Consider the following 19,764-nt stretch of genomic DNA (forward strand, 5'->3'; position numbering starts at 1 on the left):
TTAATCCCATTTTAGAACCTGAAAGAGCTGCCATAACAATATGGACCTTTAACATGGATCAAGGATTACTGGAAAAACTAGTTCTTGTTTTTAAAAAAACAAGGTAACCAGCAACTAATACTGAAAACAGATAACATTGTTATAACATGATTTATACATACCAACCCTGTCAAAAATTATAAGTAATGTAGTGGTAAATATGAAAAACTGAAACTAAAATTGGTTTATTTCACTTCTTTAATGAGTGAAATTTTGTTTTAATTATCTGTCTAATGACAGTATTTTCTTAGGAACACAATTATGAGTAATGAAAAAAATCTGGGATAAAGACAATGAAGCTAAAGCCAATTCAGTTTTTAAGGGTTGAAAGTAATCCACTATCTACAAAAAAGGCACATAAGGACATTTCCATTTCTTGTAGAATATGAGTCCTTTGAAAAGACAAAGACTTTTCCTTTCTGAAATCCCCCAACCCCTGGGATTAAAATAATGGTGCTAAAAGCCTGAAAAGCAATATTGAACAAATCATTCCATTAAAGATACATTTTAGCAATCTGTTTCATAGAAACTAAAAGAAGCAATCATGCAGCAGAGCTAATGACTACTTTGAGAAAGTATTCTCACAGCATATTGGAGCAGCTTACAAAATTTGAAAAGGTGGTTTCCTTATTAATACATCCTTATTTTAATGCCTTTGGAACAAAACGCTTATAAAAAGTTACTATTCAGTAATAAAATTTAAATACATCAGTATAAAATAGTAAAATCATACCTGCATATTGTTCCTACGATAAAGTAGGAACTTATGATACAAATATTGGGAGCCAAAGCTCCTTAATGGGAGCAACTTTGTTTCTGTTAAATATATTTCCTTTAACTACTTAAAACTCATGTATTTAACCACACTAATGAATAGACATAATTATATGATTTAAAAGTCTAAAGGTATAAATGAATATGTTTCCAAATTACAGCAAAAGTACATTTTCCATTTTTATATCACAGTTTTTCTTTCTTTTGGTTATTGGGAATATAAGAATGTGTTTTGAAAAGAAATAGCAATTTGACACACAGCATGAATAGCTGTTTTGCTATTAGTTTTTCTAAATACCTTGAATATTAAGTAAAAGTGGCATAAGCAATATGCTTTTACTTCACTCCTCAGAGTCCTGTTTTAAATTCTTGGCATTGAAAAAAAATCACTAGCCAAATACCCAGGTGTGGTAAGGAAGATTACTATCAAAGGTCTTGCACAGGGGACATATATGTCATGAAATACAATTCAAAAGTGATTAGCTCCAATGTAATTATGGAAAAACGTATTTGTGGATTTACATTCATTTTCTAACTTCAAATTGAAATCAACATGTAAAACCTTTCGGTGGCTTTTGACTCATTTTTTAAATGAGAATAGCAAATGACAGCTATTTACAGAATGATGAAATAAAAATATTTATATTTCAAGGTAGGCTCTGAATTTTGTCTCTAGTTAGATTTGCCAATAAGGCATACTTTTTTTTTTTTTTGCCAAATCATACTTCTTTGTAATTGCACTTAAATGAAGCAATACATTTACACCCTTAATTGTGAAATTATTTAAGAAAAAATAATAGGTCCTTCAGACCTTCTTAGAAATCTATATGTAAAAAGCTTAACAATTTTTCATACTGGTAACAAATGTACTCATTTATAATTCATTGTTTCAATTGTTTTATAAATTTTTCATGAAACTGAATTTTTAATGTTTTTTTCTTTTTTAAAATTATCAGATTTTAAATTACTATAAAATTATCAAATCTCAATGAAGCTTTAAAATAAGAGATCCATAACATTCTGGAAATATCTTTTCCATAAGACTTTTTAAAAATTGTGGATCTATTGGCAGTGAGGATACAGATTGTTTTAACAACCAGAGTAAACAACTGTGAACAAACACATTCAAACTATTTTAAAAGTTAATTTGAATTTTATACTGGCTTAATGAGACTGGTACTGTACAAAAGTAGATTTACAAATGACATAGTAGGCACTAAAGTATTTAAAGTCATCTAAGGCTTTCTACAGATTTGTCACAAGGCCATTTTCGCATGTTATTGGAACGCTTGATGAAAACGTGGTAGAGTTGTGGTTGTGTTTAGACTGCTAGTGAAAGCTGCAGACAATGAGTGAAGAGACCCAAGATTAATACCAGGGTCTTGAAGGTCTTGTGCCTGTGGAGGAAGCTGAGTCATAGATGAGTGTGCCTCCTCTTGTGAGTAACTCATTCCAAGATTTCCCACAGAAACAGAAGGATTAAAAGGAGGTCCATTTACTGGTATAAAATTGAATAACTGAGAGAAGTCCAGTGATGGGGTATTTAGAGGTTCACTTATAGAAACAGAACTTTTGGAAAGAGAAACATCCCCAGATCCATCATCTAGTGGACCTACTTGAGGATCCAACCCTAACTTAGATGATGATCCTCGAGAATCTTGGGATGAAGAAGGCATACCACTTTGCAGTTCCATTAAGTAACTTTCCATTTCCCCTTTCAATGGCTGGTCTTTCTCAGTCATAGAAACTGTATATGAGGTAGAACTGAGTGGATATTTTAAAGAAAGTTGGTGAGAAGTGTGAATTGATTCCATATCTATTGGACAAGGCATTCCTAAAGGTAATGATGTGGCAACCATTTGGTGTGCAGATGTTGAACTCTGCATAGACTGAAGTTGTGTGTTGTATAGATTTAATTGTAGAGTGTTTGTAAATGGCTTTGATGTCAGTTCAGTGGAAGATAAAGACATCACTGGAAGCAGCTCATCCTTTATAGGCACAGAAACATTGCAAGTAAATGGGTCAAGAAGGTCCATTGGCTCTGTTTTGACCTTCAAAAGTTCTTGATTATGACTTTTCTTCATATGCCGTGTTAGATGATCCTTCCGGCCAAATCTCTGTGCACAATACTGACAGAGGAAGTCCTTTCTTCCAGTGTGTACTACCATGTGTCTTCGGACATCCTTTCGGGTGTAAAACCGTCGATCACAATGTTCACACTGGTGTTTTTTCTCCTTCACTCCACCTGATGATTTGCCTGCATGAGTTTTTAGGTGCTCCAGCAGTACGCCTGTGCTTTCAAATGTCTGCAAACATACTTTACAATTGAGATCACCACTTGTTGCAGCATGCAAAGCCAGGTGACGCTTAAATCCAAGCTTCGTATTGTAGTTCTTTCCACATTCTTCACACTTAAAGGCCTCTTTATTGGGATTATGTGTATGTAGGTGATTCTTTAGATGATCTTTTCGATGAAACATTTTCTCACAATAGTTACACTTGTGGGTTTTCTCAGGAGAATGAGTAGCCATATGCCTTTAAACACAGATATATTCTGTAAGTATTTATTTTCACCAGAAGCTACATATGCTCATTTTTAAGGTACCTAAATACTTAATATTTTTGAAAGAAATTTACATGAAATGTCACTACAGACAATACATATCATACTAAAATGTAGCAACACACATTATAAGCTAATTTATTCAACTGATACTTTAATTATTTTAAGTTACATTAACATTTTATTATGTAGTATTACTTATTATAGCCATACCCAAAGTGCTCAGTCTATTCACTTCTTTGTAACAACTTTATATAACTGAAAAGATTTAAACTTGTCTCTTCAAAAACAGACACACAATATTCAGATTTGTTTATAATATTAAGCACTGTAGTTTATAATTGTACAATTTGATGTCTAAATTAACATTTCCTCTGAGAAAAGTCAGCTGAGTGTACACAGATATATATTAAAATGGCCAACATATAATATAATCTGAAAAATAAATAGAGTTTAATACCTTAGTAATTTGTACTTAGAAACAAAGGCCTTGGTGCAGTCTTGTTGTGTGCACTTGTAGGGCCTCTCTCCTGTGTGAGAGTATGAGTGAACCTTTAATTTCTCAACACTGTTAAAGGCCTTGTCACACAGTTGGCAAGGAAAGTTTTTTCTTGGTTTGGATTCACCACGCTTACGTTTCCCTGAAGGGACTTTCTGGGTATCTCTTACTTCTGACAAATCACCAGGAATGACAGTGGCCATCGCAGCCTAAACCAGGCCTTCTTGTTGGACACTTGGGAACTGCCCAACTCCACTAAATGATTTAGCTTTAGATGGCTTCTCAAGTTTCATGTGGTCGTTAAAGAAAGCAAAAGGGGACTGGAAAAAAAAATAAGAAACAACTATTTGTAACTACACTTAATTTTGAAGTTTACTTGCTATGTGATGCTTTTGAATAAAGCATATATAAAATTAGGTTCAGCTGGTCTAATGTAATATATATAGGCGCTTTTTAGACTATTTATTACAGCTCAAAATTCACTGCTCAGGATGGACAGATCCACATGTACTCTGAAGTACCTCATACTGCTTTATAGGTTTTTGAACTAATTTATCTGTTTCATGAAAGTTTAGAATCAAACTTCAATTTGGCTAATATATACTTCCAAAGGATTGTTGTCTGAATCATAGCATTGTGAAAAATGAATGCTATAAGATACAGCAATAAGGAAGTAATACTACAGAATAGAAAGAAGGTCTGCATGTTTGAAGGGTCTCAAGTTTATATTATTAATTTTACTTTTTACATCTCTCTTCTTCATATAAAGTTGCAAGAGAATTAGAAGTCTTATATAAAAGCAACAATCTGTAAAAAATAGGAAAAAAACCCAAACTTTATATAAAAATAAAAGCATAACAGGCAATCCAAACCATTCTTATTATTTGCAAATCAGAAAATTTTTAACCAAGCTGTTTCTTTAACATCTTATCCTGAATAATTTTTTAAAAAAATATTATGAGAGTATTCACACATGCAGATCCTCCAGGTATATTCTGAAGTTATAAACTATTCAGTAAGTTTTTTTACATGCAATGTTTTAACTTATGAAAATGGCCTAATATTTATTAGCTAATTATTTAGATATCTTATATCCAAATTACCTAAACCTCAGTATTAGTACTATAGGTACTGTGCAATTGCTTTAATTTTAATCACCCTGATAGGTAAAATTAAAATGGGATCACAGATAGCAAGGCCACTGAAATAGATTGGAATAACTGACATACAGTTTCAAAAAAGACAAATATAAGCATAGAAGATGCCATATTAAGCTGAATAAAGCTTAGTTTGTTCACAGAATTTTGTACAGTCCTTCAAATTGGCAAATCTATTTTTAAAATGTCCAATATCTTAAAACAGGAGGTACAAACTGGTGGCCTGCAGGCAGGATGCGTCATGTGCAGGCCACACCCATCCCATCCCCGTAAATGGGAAAACATCACATTACAGCAAGGTGATGTGGTGAGTTTGACACCTGTGTCTTAAAACATATATTAAAAATGATAAAAAACTGTTTTACTTCCCTGAAAAAGGTAGTTTCTTGTAGAAAACACAAATTAACCTAACATTTTTCTTCCTGATTAACTTCAATTTTATTTTAGTTTTAAAAAATTGAATCTTCATTTTTCAGAGCTGATTTTTTTCTTTTCCTTTTCTCTCTCTTAAGGATGTATTTTATATATATTAAAATTGGTTATTTGCAGAATAAGCTAACTAATAAGTTACAATAGAAGAACCATTCTTCACTAAGATGTATTAAGAGCCAGAAAATAGATAGTAAAGATACTTCCTCTGGGTTAGATGGCTTAGTCAGGCAAGACGTTATCAGAGAAATCAAGAAACAAGTATGGCTGGTCCCTTCTTACCCCATGTTAGATTTGAAGCCTAAGAAACCTAGCAAAAAGGGTTGTGTAAATCCTGAGTTGGGGTTAAAGTGAAGTTAAAAACCAATCTCCCTGAGAGCAACCAACAGCAGTGTTTGCAGAGTGCATAAAGGTAGCTTTGAAAGAAGGACAGGTAGGGGTTGAAGGAGGCTGAGGGAGATTGCAAAGAAATCTGCTAAGAAAAAAACCTGATGAATTATCCTTATTAGGCCAGTAAAATTAAACTCTGCCCACCATGTGGATCAGCAAATTGTTTAGACAGACAAGAAAGTTGGTCCCTCAACTTGCAAATACTTAATCAGAGAAAAGGAAGGGAGCCAGGGAAAAGTAAGGAATTACATATATGCCCATAGTTTAAGCTGTAATGCTTACTAAGACTGTTGGGTAAGAGCAGTAAATCCAGCCTTGGACTTCTATTTACTTTCTTAGTTAGACATTTTATTTTGAATGTTACTTTGAATTTTGATTTGAATTGCTGATGTTCCAACAGTCAATTTTGTATTTTTAACCAGTGTTCCTGAATTTTGAGCAGCTGGTCAAAATAATTTCTCGATCTCTACATCTTTGAATAATCCAGTATTTGCTTTCTGTTAGTTGCTAGAAAGTTCCCCAACTTTTATGTCTATTTGGGTCTCTACTACAAACATAATATTGACTCCAATACTTCTGTAAACACAAATTTCAAGCAATGGAGTGTAATGGATTTTTTTCCGCTTTCTCTCTTTCCCTTCCCTTTTGACATCAAAATTTGTTCTGGAAATTTATGGAGCTTTCATTTGCATGGGCATGGTGCTACAGAGTTGAGATTACCATATTTTTCAGAGTATAAAACATACCCTTTTCCCTCAAAAAAGAGGCTGAAAATCTTGGTGTGTCTTATACACTGAATACAGCATTTTTTGTCTCCTGAAGCCCCACTTCCTTCACCAAAATTGCCGTGCAGAGCCTGTAGAAGGCTTTCAGAGAGCTCCTGGGGGCTGGGGAGGGCAGAAATGAGTGAAAAACAGGCCATTTTTTTGCTCAATTTTGCCCCCCCAGCCCCCAGAAGTACTCTATAAGCTTCCTAAAGGCTATGCATGCAATTTTTTTTTTTTACAAAAACCGGGCCCATTTTTGCAAAAAACAGGCCGTTTTTTGCTCGTTTTTTCAGGGGCCACCTCCCAGGAACGCTCTACAAGCCCCCTAAAAGCCTTTCATGCCTTTTCTGGGAGAAAAAAACCAGGCCCATTTTTCACAAAAAACCTCCCTTTTTGGGAGCTTTGCAGAGTGCGAACCCCCCCTTTTAATTTGCCTCTTCAAAACGTCTTATACTCCATTGCGTCTTATACTCCGAAAAATACGGTAAATATTTATGTCTCTTTTTGCCTCTCACTGATTTTGCAGTGGATAGAGTTTTGTTATACTCATGTATACCAATTCACAGGTTTAGATCCTACAATAAACTTGAGTTCAGTAAGTTCATCATTCTCACTTTTCTCCTTGCAAAGCAGGTTCCCTCTTGAACAAGTTAAGTGGACTGTTAAGGAAAATAAAATTATAACCCATCTCATATTGTTCAATAGGGTTTTCAAATATTCACAGAAATGTTTAGAGGAAAAGGTATGGCAGAAATAAAAGTGCAATGCTTTTTCATATAGTGACTTAATTAATTTACTATGTGATCCAAATGAAGTGTTTGCTAGCTGTTGCTACTGCTATGTAGCAAGTATATAATCAATGTAAAATATCTTCTTTTTGTATAATAGCCTTTGTTTAGTAATTGCAGTAATTCTTTTAAAATATACATGATTTTTAAAGGAAAAAGTGTTCTAAAGAATGCATATTTTAAAATCCAATGTTATAAAAATGAATTATTTTAGGTGTTCTCACAAACATCCAAATATTCAACACTTTAGCTAAATAGTTTAAGATATGAATAGCTAATTTTATTTGGTCTTAGGTAGGCAGATATTGACTTTTAAGTACATGAATATTTATTTATTTTATTTATTAATTAGACTTATATACAGCTTCATAGGGCTTTCAGCCCTCTCTAAGCGGTTTACAGATTTTTAGCAAATTGAGTCAGCAAATTGCCCCCACAGTCTTGGTCCTCATTTCACCCACCTCGGAAGGATGGAAGGCTGAGTCAACCTTGAGCCGGTGAGATTTGAACCGCTGAACTGCAGATAACAGTCAGCTGAAGTGGCCTGCAGTACTGCACCCTAACCACTGTGCCACCTCGGCTCCTAATACTCCTAATCTTTCAGATTTACTCTAATTGCAATTAAAGAGGTTATGGAAGTTTTATTTATCACTTTGCAAATATAACTGATGAATTCTTTATAAACGTGTTTTAATGCTATGACTCGTAAATCTGCAGCTATACAGTAATAATTATTTTTAACTCAAAAATGATGAGGAAGAAATGGCATTTAAGGAAGAAAAAATATCAGGTCCACAAGAGACTATTGATTGCTTAACAATTGGCCACCAGAAAAGTCTGAAATCATTCTAAAAACTGAAGTACAGGAGGATGGGGTTATTTATTGGTAAAAAAGTTTGATATACAATTTATATTTATCAAGCACAAATTTGTCATATCTTAAACAATTCAGTATTATAACTGATATGCTAAGGGAGGGAAGAACATTGAACATTTTCAACCATAAAAAGTAACTGATACCTGTCTTAAAGCAATAAAAGGCCTACATTCTAAGACAACTGAGTCTTAACCAAATTAATAATATTGGTATATATGTTGCTCTGTAAATTTCCATATTTAATTCAATTAGACTGAACTTTAGAATCTCATTTTTTAAATTATAATTCTACTCAAATTAGCAATACAATCATAATAAAAGTGATATTTTTAAAAAAGCTAGCCTTGTAACTATTCTTATTAACACTAATGCCTATTTAACTAATAAAGTATATAAAGATGTAGAACTAATAAGTAAAATTCTAGATTAACGAACACTAAAAAACCTGCCAGTAAGCGGAGAAAGAAAAACAATAAAATGCAAGAGATTTTACAGAATTGCATTATGGAGCAGGAAAGAATGGCTATCTTGTATTGCTCTCTATTTTCCCATTAGTTAATCTTCAAATTCTTAAAAATAAATGCATCTTAGATTGTGATGGCCAACAGAACCCTTGCCTCTCAGACTCTACATTCCCATTTTGTAAATTGGCTGCCCCCAACATATCTTTCCTGTCCATACTTAATATTGATCTTCAAGCCCATCTGAATTCAATTGAGTGTAATAAATTAAACTCTTCTTTCTTACTATCTCTCCTGTCCTTTATATTAGTTGGCTTCAACTAATGGTTCAGCAGAATTTTGTTGGAGAAAAAGGGACAGTGATTTTCACCAATCCATTCTTCCCACTATAGCATACCCTACAAAGGCTTAATAGGGAATTGACCCTATTGGTTTAAGTCTGCTTTCTTTTCCCCAGTGCACAGCATATACCAACAAATGTTCATTTTTTCAAGAATAACTACAAAAGTTCACAGGACACATATGTGTTACATACATTGCATCTAGGAACTACGAAGTATAGGTTCCATAATATTAATAATATGGTACATATAAGAGCCTCAGGTTCAGATGAAAAAGGAAGCATTTTACAGGTAGTCCTTAAGCTCCTGAAGCCTCCGGAGGGCATCCAGGGGGAGTGCTGTTTTCACCCTCCCCAGGCTTTTAGAAAGCCTCTGGAGCCTGGGGAGGGTGAAAAAACTGTGTCAAAAGCAGGGGGGGGCGCTTGCTAGTCGCTCAAGCACGTGCACTGGTTGCACACATGGCATTATTGGTGTGGCACGCCCATACACGATCCCCCTGCATACCCCCTGGTTTTGGCACGAGAGCCAAAAAAGGTTAGCCATCATTGGTCTGTGGGCTGGATGTGACTTACCATCTGAAATCATGCAGCCTGTGATCTCCAAAAGATATACATTTATTCAACCCATGAGAGAAAGGAAAATAGCGCTTGCTGCCTGCTGCTTTAAACTTAATTGATTATGAATGAATTAATTATGAATTAATTATGTGAATTCAAGTCATAATAAAATTCAGAATTATAGGTTCTTTTAAAAACAAAACAAAAGGATTTTGGTGGCCTGGATTGAAAGAGGTGTGCACATATGAATTATCTGAAGTGAAAACTGATCTTCCCTTAAAATTACATTATTGAATAATACCACAAAAAATGATTGGTTTTCAAAAGCAGTAGGGGGTGAGGTTTTTTTTGGTAGAGAGTGAGAAAATATATATGAGGAGCAGTGCAGAAAAAGATTATCAGGAAAGTTTTCATGTAAATGATGAACAATGTGCATAGTGTTTTGAAGCCCAGCTGCTTTTGATTCTGTTATCCCTAGGGTAAATTTCTAAATAATTTAAATACTAGCTTATTATTTGTAGTTGTCAAATATTGCTAATTCAATTGTGGATGTACAGGCTGAGCAATGCAGACAGTATTTAATATTGTTGCTCAAATATTACACTTCTCAAAGACCAGCTGAAAAAAAATTGAGCAATGTCTATTTTCAGCTTCAGTACACATTATTCACATTCGTTCTTTCACAACTGTAAAATGAATAATACAGTAGCAAATACTATTTAAAACTATATAACAAAACAATACTTTTATATATATATATTATACCATTTTAAAAGATGTTCATACTCAAAATAGTTTTATGGTAGCCTCTGTCAGTGCACACCTGGTGATGGGCAAACGAAGATAAAACTTCAGATTTTGGTCTTAACCAGTTCCACTGACATTTCTAGAAGTAAACCAGAATCTACTGCTTCCCATTTTTGTTGATCTGAAAAAAAAGAAACAAAAAGAAAGAGCTAGACATCATATGATCCAAGACAAATATTTAACACAATTTGTATTGAGTTTCTGTTATGGCAGCCTACACGATACCTTTATTTTATGAACATATAACTTGCCTTTCTATTTAAACAATTTTCAGGAAAATAGCTGAATAAACCAACCATGTAAACTGTTCACGCCAAAGCATCTTGAAGTTAGAAAAACATTATATAGCAACAGATATATGTATAATCACAACTCAGTGCATCAAATATTGCTATACAAAACATGACCCATTAATCTAAAAATCAAACTTGGAAATACAAACTTGGAAATAACTGATTAAAAAAAACCCAAGTTCCAGGATGGCATTGGACAAAACAAGAAAATATAGGACAGTGTTTTTAAAAATCCATTTTATGGCATATAGTAAGTATTAAAAGTGAAACAGATCCACGTTTCCGGGGCTGCGTTCATGATCATTAAATAGTCACTTTTCAGCTGACAGATATGGGATTATGTATACAAACTGCAGTTTTAGATGTATTTGTTCAGGAAAAGATATATGTACATCCATGATTAGAACAAAACGTTTTTCAGGAGTACAAAAAGTTTGATTGAAGAAACAAGTGCCTAGAAATGTAATACTGCATGAAAAAGCATACTCATTTTAAGCTCTGATATTCAGTAAAACTTTCACATGCTATACGCTGCATTTTACTTTGTATTATTCCTGCTTACAATTAAGTTCTATATCTCTGCATATGTTTTGGTCTGTCAGTCTCAATCTCTTTTCTCTGCAGGTTAAGTTAACAAACTACATCAAACCATACATAACAAATCAAGTAACATTACAACTACTATCTTTTCTCCACCACCCTCCCACATGACACATAAATTACTTTACTTAAAGAAGCCTGTGATAATGAGAGTCTCCTCTATGGTCTTCAATTTTCGATGCAACATCAAAGTTCTTCCCTAGGCTGCTTCTGGAAATTCTTGTTAAAGCATACTGTAGAAGCATGAAAAATGAACAAACATGATATATCACTCAAGCAATATATCGAAGCTTAAGGTACTGGTTTCAAAATAATGTTATGGTGACACACAAACTCATACATCCAATGTTATCATTTCCATGTATTAAAAAATATCTCCGTCTATTTCAAGTAAAACTTTCTATATATTCTGCATTTATTACTATTATTGGAATATGTAGAATTTGGTGCGCAGGAAAGGGAACGCTGGATGAAAACAAAATTATTCACTAAAACAATAGGACTTCATTTAAGTTCACAATGACAGATATAGTTGTCATAACTAAGGACAGATAAGGACAAATCTTCATATATTTCATACATCTATTTGATGTATTGGGATCAATAATTCTATGTCCATGTATGAATTCTAACAATTTTTATAATGTCTGTTCATTATATTTGATAGTATTAATGATGCAGCCATTGGTTTCCACAACTATGAAAACCTGACTGTCATCAAATTTAATTTCATGGTGTGCAGAACTTCTAAAATGTTAGTGTCATTCATTTATGGTAATTTTTAGCAAGCCAACCTGATTACTGGAATCACATAATATGCTAAGCAAAATGACCAAACATCCTATTATAGCTTAGCATTATGTGTGAATCCAGTCTTACATTATCACATCTCACTGTAAGAATATACTCCTGCTGCATGTGACAAGAACAATGATGTCTCTAGCTTGCTAATTATTTACGGGTATTGTCTGAATACAAAGTATTTCTGGTCTCCTGCAAACTTTAATATGTATTCATGACTTAGAGTTTAAAGTGTTTTATAGGTAACATAATCTAATGTTCAGATAATATGCTTAGTCATTTTGCAAACTAGTTTGCAAGAAGCATTACTTGGCTGTTTATGACATAGAAAGATAGTTGGCTAGACAACTATCTAGCTCCAAACACTTCTGGGCCATGGGTGGATGCAAGCTTCAGGTTGCCACTTCCAGACTGCAGTCTCTTTTACTCAATCCATCCAGCAAGTTGAAAAAAGACATTCTCATCTTTCCAATCATCCTGAATATCAATCTAAGTGCTGGGACTGCAGTGTAGAGAAAAAAAGAGCCTTTGCCTGGATTCACATAGCATGCTAAAATAGTTTGTCTGGTTTGCGCTGAAGATGAACAACCACTAACTTGCTCAGACACATTTTTATAAAAGTATCAATATTGTGATGTGTTTCTTATTTCTTTAAGCAATAGCAACAGTCCTTATAGGACACTTTCTTTTGCTATTATTCTGGAAAGTCATGGTGTTTGTAATATCTATCAATGTAGAAAGTGAAAATGGGATTGCTTTTGAAACCTGACAGTTTTTAAAGAAGCATTAATTTTCCTAAAGCAAACATTCTGCTAAAGCAATTTCTCTCAAAGCTATATTTTTAGTCGGCAACAAAACTAAAAATCTTCTGCAGCTAATTTAAACAAGTAAAAGGCATCCAACCATGCAGGTGGAGTTGTTCAGTGGCTTATTAAAAGACCTTTAATGACTATAATTCACTACAATAGACTTGGGGGGCAAAAAGTATGCAGTATTTCTGTACTGGATAAAAAATTGTTTTATTTATACATCTTTTTCAGCTATGGCAGATTCATTTTTGAGAAACATTCCAATATATTGCAGACACACAGAAGTAGCTTCTTCAACATAGAGTAAATTGTAATGCTTGAGTTCACATCTTCACTCTTGATACTAAACTAATACTTCTATTCTCTAATTTTGTGTTCACTGAACGTGTAAAATTGCATACCTAATAGCAACGTTTTTTAAAAGTTCCTGTTGATGCTATGGATTACAGCTGAGAAGGCAAGACCTAATGAAAACCCTACTGAAATTTTCTCCCACTTCAATATTAAGGCTTTTTTTTTAAAAAAAGTATCCTAATTATTCTTTCACCATACAGTAATATATGGTATACTTTTTATTTGTGGAGTTTTATTCCAGGTAACTCTTGGAGGCTTGTATTAAGATGGGATGGAAAGGGTTGCCTAAACTAGCAATTCCATTAACCACTGATAGGTAAAGTATGATTATGTTCCTCAAATTAATTCTTTGTTTTTATTTCTGTAGATTATGCACTTGTATATGGAAAAACAAATTGCTTCATATGGAAGCAGTCTTACCATATCAACGACTTCAAACTAAAATATCTCAGTGAGGCACACCCCCTTCTTTAACACTTATTTATGCAGGTGTTAAAAAATATAACTTCTCTTTCCTTTCATATTATCATTATTACATCAATGTTTATGAATTATTTAAGTAAAATTCTTCCAGGCAATGAAACAAGAGATTAAAATTATAATATTATCTCATGCTGTAAAATTCTTAAATAATATTTATTTGCAACAATCGTAGGATTCTTTGGACACCAACAATTTTTCAATCATATTGCAAATGTTTATTTTACTGTAATTCATCTTGAACTTCCATACTTGATAGTCAAGGAAAAGGTCCAGATCTTCAGGTTGAGAATTCTTTTGGAACTAGCATTGTCTGTGGAAGTGCTGGTTGTCCTGGACTTACAACTATTCGTTTAGTGATCATTCAAAGTTATAACAGCACTGAAAAAAGTGACTCATGACTGGTTTTCACCCTTACAACTGTTGCAACATTCCTATGATAATGTTATCAAAATAAAATAGTTTTTGAAAGAAATTACTAATTTATACTTTTATAAATGATATCAGTATATTTTTCCAGAAATACAATTATTCTGTTTTTTTGCATTAAAACTGATAAACATATCAGTTACAAAAGCTTTCAGGGAATGTCTTTCACATTTGATTTGACATTAATATTGCAAAAATGCAGAACTTTAAAATGGAATGTATATTTCAGTGTAGTACTGTATTAACTTTACCTAACACTATATTGCCTGTTCATTATTTTTGCAGTTTGCCACACTATCTTCTCAGTTGTTAAAAGGCAAAAAGACTGCAGAGTAAAGAAAAATGCCTTAGCATTTTAAAAAAAATAGCAAGGAAATTTTGGATTCAGTTCACTGGACTCATTTCTCAATTACATTTAATTCTTTAATTAAGACGCAAGATCAGAGTGCTCTTGTGTCTAGAAAACTACATACATATAGGACTGCTCACTGTCTTATGCAAAAACTAAAATCATATGAAATTGCACTTGTTTTTTGCATGTCAGACCTAAGCAATATATAATGTATATAGTTGAAAGATTGCTTTAATTTCTTGGATAGAGATGAGATTCCTAAAACTTTAATAAATTTTTTAACTTAATAGGTTTTGACCACTTTAGTAAATATGAAAACTATTTATTACACCCAATTTCCATTAATACTGTCTAGAATGTTACTTATCATATTAAGCAAGGGTAATGTTATTCAGAGTATCTGAAACAGTGATAATAACTAAATTCTTGTTATGTAATTTGCATTTTATTACTGGAAGATTTGTGGAATCTACCACAAATGCATTTACTCCCTTAGAAGCTGTCTGCCATCATACATATAACTAAGAAAAACAGTTATAAACAAATTGAACAAACTTTATGGTTTTGAGTATTTTCACATACTGCAATATTTAAGTAATTTTGTAGCCCTTTAAAAACTCAAATATTTTCTGGGCATAGGCTTTCATTAATTGTAGCCCAAAGCTTTTTTTTTTTTTTTTTTTGTCCATAACACATACATTTTACTAAATGTATTTTTAATATATGCAAAATTAACAAGCTTTATGGTTTTGAGTATTTTCACATACTGCAATATTTAAGTAATTTTGTAGCCCTTAGCTTTTTTTTTTGTCCATAACACATACATTTTACTAAATGTATTTTTTATATATGCAAAATTAACAAGATGTAGATCCAGTTTGTCAGATAGTTAAGTTTCAGAATTCAGTCCCCATTTCAATGTGGTTTATGGTTTGCTTCCAATTTCAACTTATTATTAAAAGCAACTTGTAGTATAATGAAATCATGGATACTGAAATATAAGTTTCTCTTCAAATGCACAGTTGTAACTTTATTACAATACCAAAGAAATGTCTATCATTTTTTAAAAACTAGAATTTGTATTAATATTCCCTGCAACTTTAGGATAATTAAGGGAATTCCCATGTTTGTACCATACTAAAACCATTGCAAACTAATTTCATTTATTATGAACTATTTTTTTAATATAAGAAAATACAAATTATTCCATTACAAATCTTTCTCAGAATCTTTATTTTAAGCATACATATAAACGGTGTTATGTACAGTATTTTAAACTTTGCTCAGTTTTGAGCAAAATCTAAAATACTGTGTTAATACACTTTATATACCTTACGCTGTAGGTTAGATTATTTCAACATGTTTTGTTTGATTATTAAAGAAAATAAATCATTTTATCTAAGAATCTGGAAAAACTAAAAAGAGAAAATCAATCATTTACAAGCCAAATTAACTAGTAAGAAGCAGGCATCAGCAAGCAAGCAAGCTAGCAAGCAAGCAAGCATATACAACAAGGATATATCCTTTAGTAAGAAAAATAATAATATTGCACTAGAACAGTGTTTGGAGAGACTTGTATGTAACTTCCACATTTGAAATGTCATTCATGACAAATAGTTTAACAATTGTTCCATACACTTAGGAGGGTGTAAGACAGGAAGGAAATGGACTTACAATATATGGTGTATGTATTTTAATCAGAATAAACAGTACATGAATAAGACTAGCAATATAATTTTAACATCTATGGGAAAAATTTGCAGTATTCCTAATCCAATTGTACATTTACTGGACCATTAATTCAATGTAATTTGAATTACATAATGGGACATTAGATTGAAACAGTATTTACCAAACATCCAATTCTATTTCTATGAAGCAAAATCAATTTTAATTTAATTTTAAATCATATATATATACCTGAACAAATGTTATTCTAGAATATAAATTGCAAAATTCCTTCCTTTGAAGTCTCAAACAAAAATATATAGTTTAAAATATAGCATCAATAAGAAAATACTGTATCTTAGCATGTTATACAAATAATTGTGAAAATGTTAAGAATTGATTTGTCAAATAATTAAATTTAGCTAAAAGTATTCCTATTATTTTAAAACAAAAGTATACAATATTTCTACGATTATTTTCATCTATGTATCTTTTTTTGAGCCAATTACAATTCCTCTCTTAGTCATCAATTGTTGTGCTGATATTTTTTAAAAATTGTTTTTACAACAGCATTCTGAATTCCATAGATAAATGTATATCCACTTAATGTAACATAAAAGATACCCTTTTCAATTTCTCAAAAAAGATGAAAAAAACACAGATTCCATTTATTAAAATGGAAAGTGATCCAGTTTATCCCATCATTACATGGATCATAATAATCATTATTAATTAATAAATTATTAATTTTAGCTGACAACTGCCTAAAAACTAATGTCTGCTAAAACTTTTAATCTGATTTCCAGGGATATTCTACATATACACACCACAAATGTGATTACAATAGTTTTTCCAAATATATTTTCTTTTCATTTTTTTTCATTTTCCCCCTTCAAACTATGCTTCCATTATCTTTCTTCATGTTCCTATTTCTTTTTCTCCCAAGTCTCTTGGCTCACTTAGGTCCAATAGAATAGCATATCCCTAACCTTTCAGAGAGATATGAAATGAAGTTGATTCTCATTTTATATACATCTTGCTCCACATTTTTGTTTTGAAAAATTACAACAGATGTCACACTTTAAATTATATCTCTTAACTGTTTGGGTATTTAGTGGTCTGGAGCAAAAATATACAAATACATGGTAAGAAGTTCATTTGGGAATAGATTAAGAAAGCTTTTTAATTTAATAAACCTTTTATTCCACTTATAGTACTAAGTTTTATAATTTCTACAAAATACGAAAAAACTGCCCAATTTCTACACATTCACGAACTCTGGGTATTTTTTGCAGTAATACACAGGATTAAGCAATTGTTAAAATAGATAAGAATTGTAATTTTTAACAAATATATGCATACTAGTTGTTTGAAGATAAAGGTCTTTCAAAAATTTATACCGTTAACTGAAAGTACTAACTTATATCATGGTTACCTTAGTACTGTAGTTTTGGTTATCTAATTGATGTGCAGACACAACAGACACACACAGATTATATGAATGCATTATACATATAATTGTACTATTCAATACCAACTAAAAGACACATAAAATTAAGACAAATTAGTTTTACTGTTTTTCAGAAAAACACTCTTCTGTTTCATCCTCAAAAATCTGCATTATTACAAAGAAAGAAGTACTTTATAACCGCTTTTTTTTCTTTAAATATAGACTTTTTTGTTTCTTGCATCATTTACGTAAAGCAGTAGCTGTCTGTAAATTTTTAAACATTCTATTTCAGACAAGTACAAATTATATTTGCATAGTTCATTTATTTTCATAGTTCTCTAAAACTTTTTAAATTGGTTAAAAGTGATCAGCATGTCATTCAGATATTTACTAGATCCTTCTGCTAAAATCTACTGGAATCTCTATCTTCTTTCAGAAGGATATTGTCATCACTTAAGACATTTTAGCATTTTAGTGTGACTCACTGAAGATTTGGATACTATAAACCTTTAACACATAATTATTCAGTATCCCTTTAAAGTTTAACATGTGTGAAAACCATTACAATTAAACTTATCAAATACAAATGATAATCTCTAAGTGTAAAGTACATAATTTAAAGCAGTTTTCGAAGACTTTTCTAAGTGTAAAACAAATTTACATAAATGACTGAGATAATGCATTAAACTGAGCAACTTACACCTCTATATCAAAAGAGTAAAATTACAGTGGAAAGATATTAGTAATAGGTTGAATATCATAATTTAATTATTCATGCAACAAGCATGAATATCTAACTAAAATTTAAAAGATTTTGTGGAACAAGGTTGAATTATAAAGTAGCATGGAGAATAAAATGCTCCGAAGAACTATGAAATTTCTAACATTATAGCATAATAGAAGGTGGGATTTTATATTAATTCAAGAATTTTATAATCAATATAACTTCTTAAAACATTGTTTTAACTTTTTAAAAAGAATTGTATATTTTCAGTAATAAAAGAACTATATTCTTGGAGATCTATCCAATTTTTAAAAGATTAAAAATTTTAAATGATGAAAAGAATCTAGAAATTCACCTGTTGTTAAAAAAATAAAATATATTCTAGGAGCACTTTTCTCAATATTTTACCTTTAAATATATTTAGGGATAAACAACAGTCTAATTTAATTTCATTAAACTTTTCTATAAATGGAGAACATTCATAAAACAGCAAGAAAATAAAATTCAGATTGTATTTTTCAGAACAATTCATTTTTTAACAATGAATTTATTATGATTTCAGTATACCGCATAAAACTATATCAAATACTAGTTCTGTAAATCTATTTTAGACCATTTCTATTATGAAAGGCAGATAAAATTTATTTGTTCTTCTGTGAAATACAATTTAATGTGAACTCTAGAGTAATCAAGATTCATGCTCAAAACTCAGCATTACGGTTAATGGCAATGTTGAAAATTTCTATTCATGGTCCACAAATGCCAGTGTATCATGTATTTAGGGTAAGAATGGAAGACTACATGTCTATTTCCTATTTATTCCTCTATATATACTTATGAATATAGTGACTTTACTTGGTGTTTCAAAATTGCTTATGTACTGCAAATCTCAGTCACTCGTGACATTCTTAAAACACATGGCATGCATCAGTTATTCGAAAGATTGTTTTTCTTAAAAGTTTTTTATTGTATTTGAAATATTACATTATATAGCAAACATAGGTGAATCTTCATTAGTTTAAAAATAATCTAATCCTTTCCCAAATGAACTAATATATTCTTTAAAAATAATTGCAATGATTTTTTTTAAAGAGATAACTTGAAAATTTGGTGTTTTTGTGCAAAGGTATTAAGCCACAGGATTTTTCAGTCAATACATTTATCCAAGGAAGTGACAAAACATGTATGATCACAAGGCTATAATCTTTCAGTTGCTCACGTAAAAGACACTAAAACAGAGACACAAAATAAACAGTGATAACTTTCATCTCAACATTCAGTTCACCTTTTGGGTAGAATACTTATCTGAATTCACTTTATAATTTACACTGTGTAAAAGCAAGTGTGTTAGATGT

General features: G+C 31.6%; 2 protein-coding genes across 6 annotated transcripts in view; one reads left to right on the top strand and one right to left on the bottom strand.

Moving 5' to 3' along the window:
* PLAG1 (PLAG1 zinc finger) overlaps positions 1-19,764 on the bottom strand; it is a 22,506-nt gene continuing 2,742 nt past the window's right edge. The window contains exons 2-4 of one of the 5 annotated variants that reach the window (XM_032222813.1): positions 10,466-10,570; positions 3,837-4,195; positions 1-3,348 (exon numbers count right to left, since the gene is read on the bottom strand). In XM_032222813.1, coding sequence (XP_032078704.1) covers positions 2,091-3,348; positions 3,837-4,078 — 1,500 coding nt within the window. In that variant the 5' untranslated portion in view covers positions 4,079-4,195; positions 10,466-10,570 and the 3' untranslated portion in view covers positions 1-2,090. Of the gene's footprint in view, positions 3,349-3,836; positions 6,763-10,407; positions 10,571-19,764 lie in introns of those variants that run through there. The other 4 variants (XM_032222812.1, XM_032222816.1, XM_032222815.1 and 1 more) reach the window with 4 other exon arrangements.
* Positions 19,133-19,764, top strand: part of LOC116511999 — a 13,111-nt gene continuing 12,479 nt past the window's right edge. The window contains exon 1 of the mRNA XM_032222271.1: positions 19,133-19,192. Within this exon, the coding sequence (XP_032078162.1) occupies positions 19,133-19,192 (60 nt within the window). The remainder of the gene's footprint in view (positions 19,193-19,764) is intronic.

The sequence above is a fragment of the Thamnophis elegans genome, chromosome 8, assembly GCF_009769535.1.
Source record: "Thamnophis elegans isolate rThaEle1 chromosome 8, rThaEle1.pri, whole genome shotgun sequence".
NCBI lineage: Eukaryota > Metazoa > Chordata > Lepidosauria > Squamata > Colubridae > Thamnophis > Thamnophis elegans.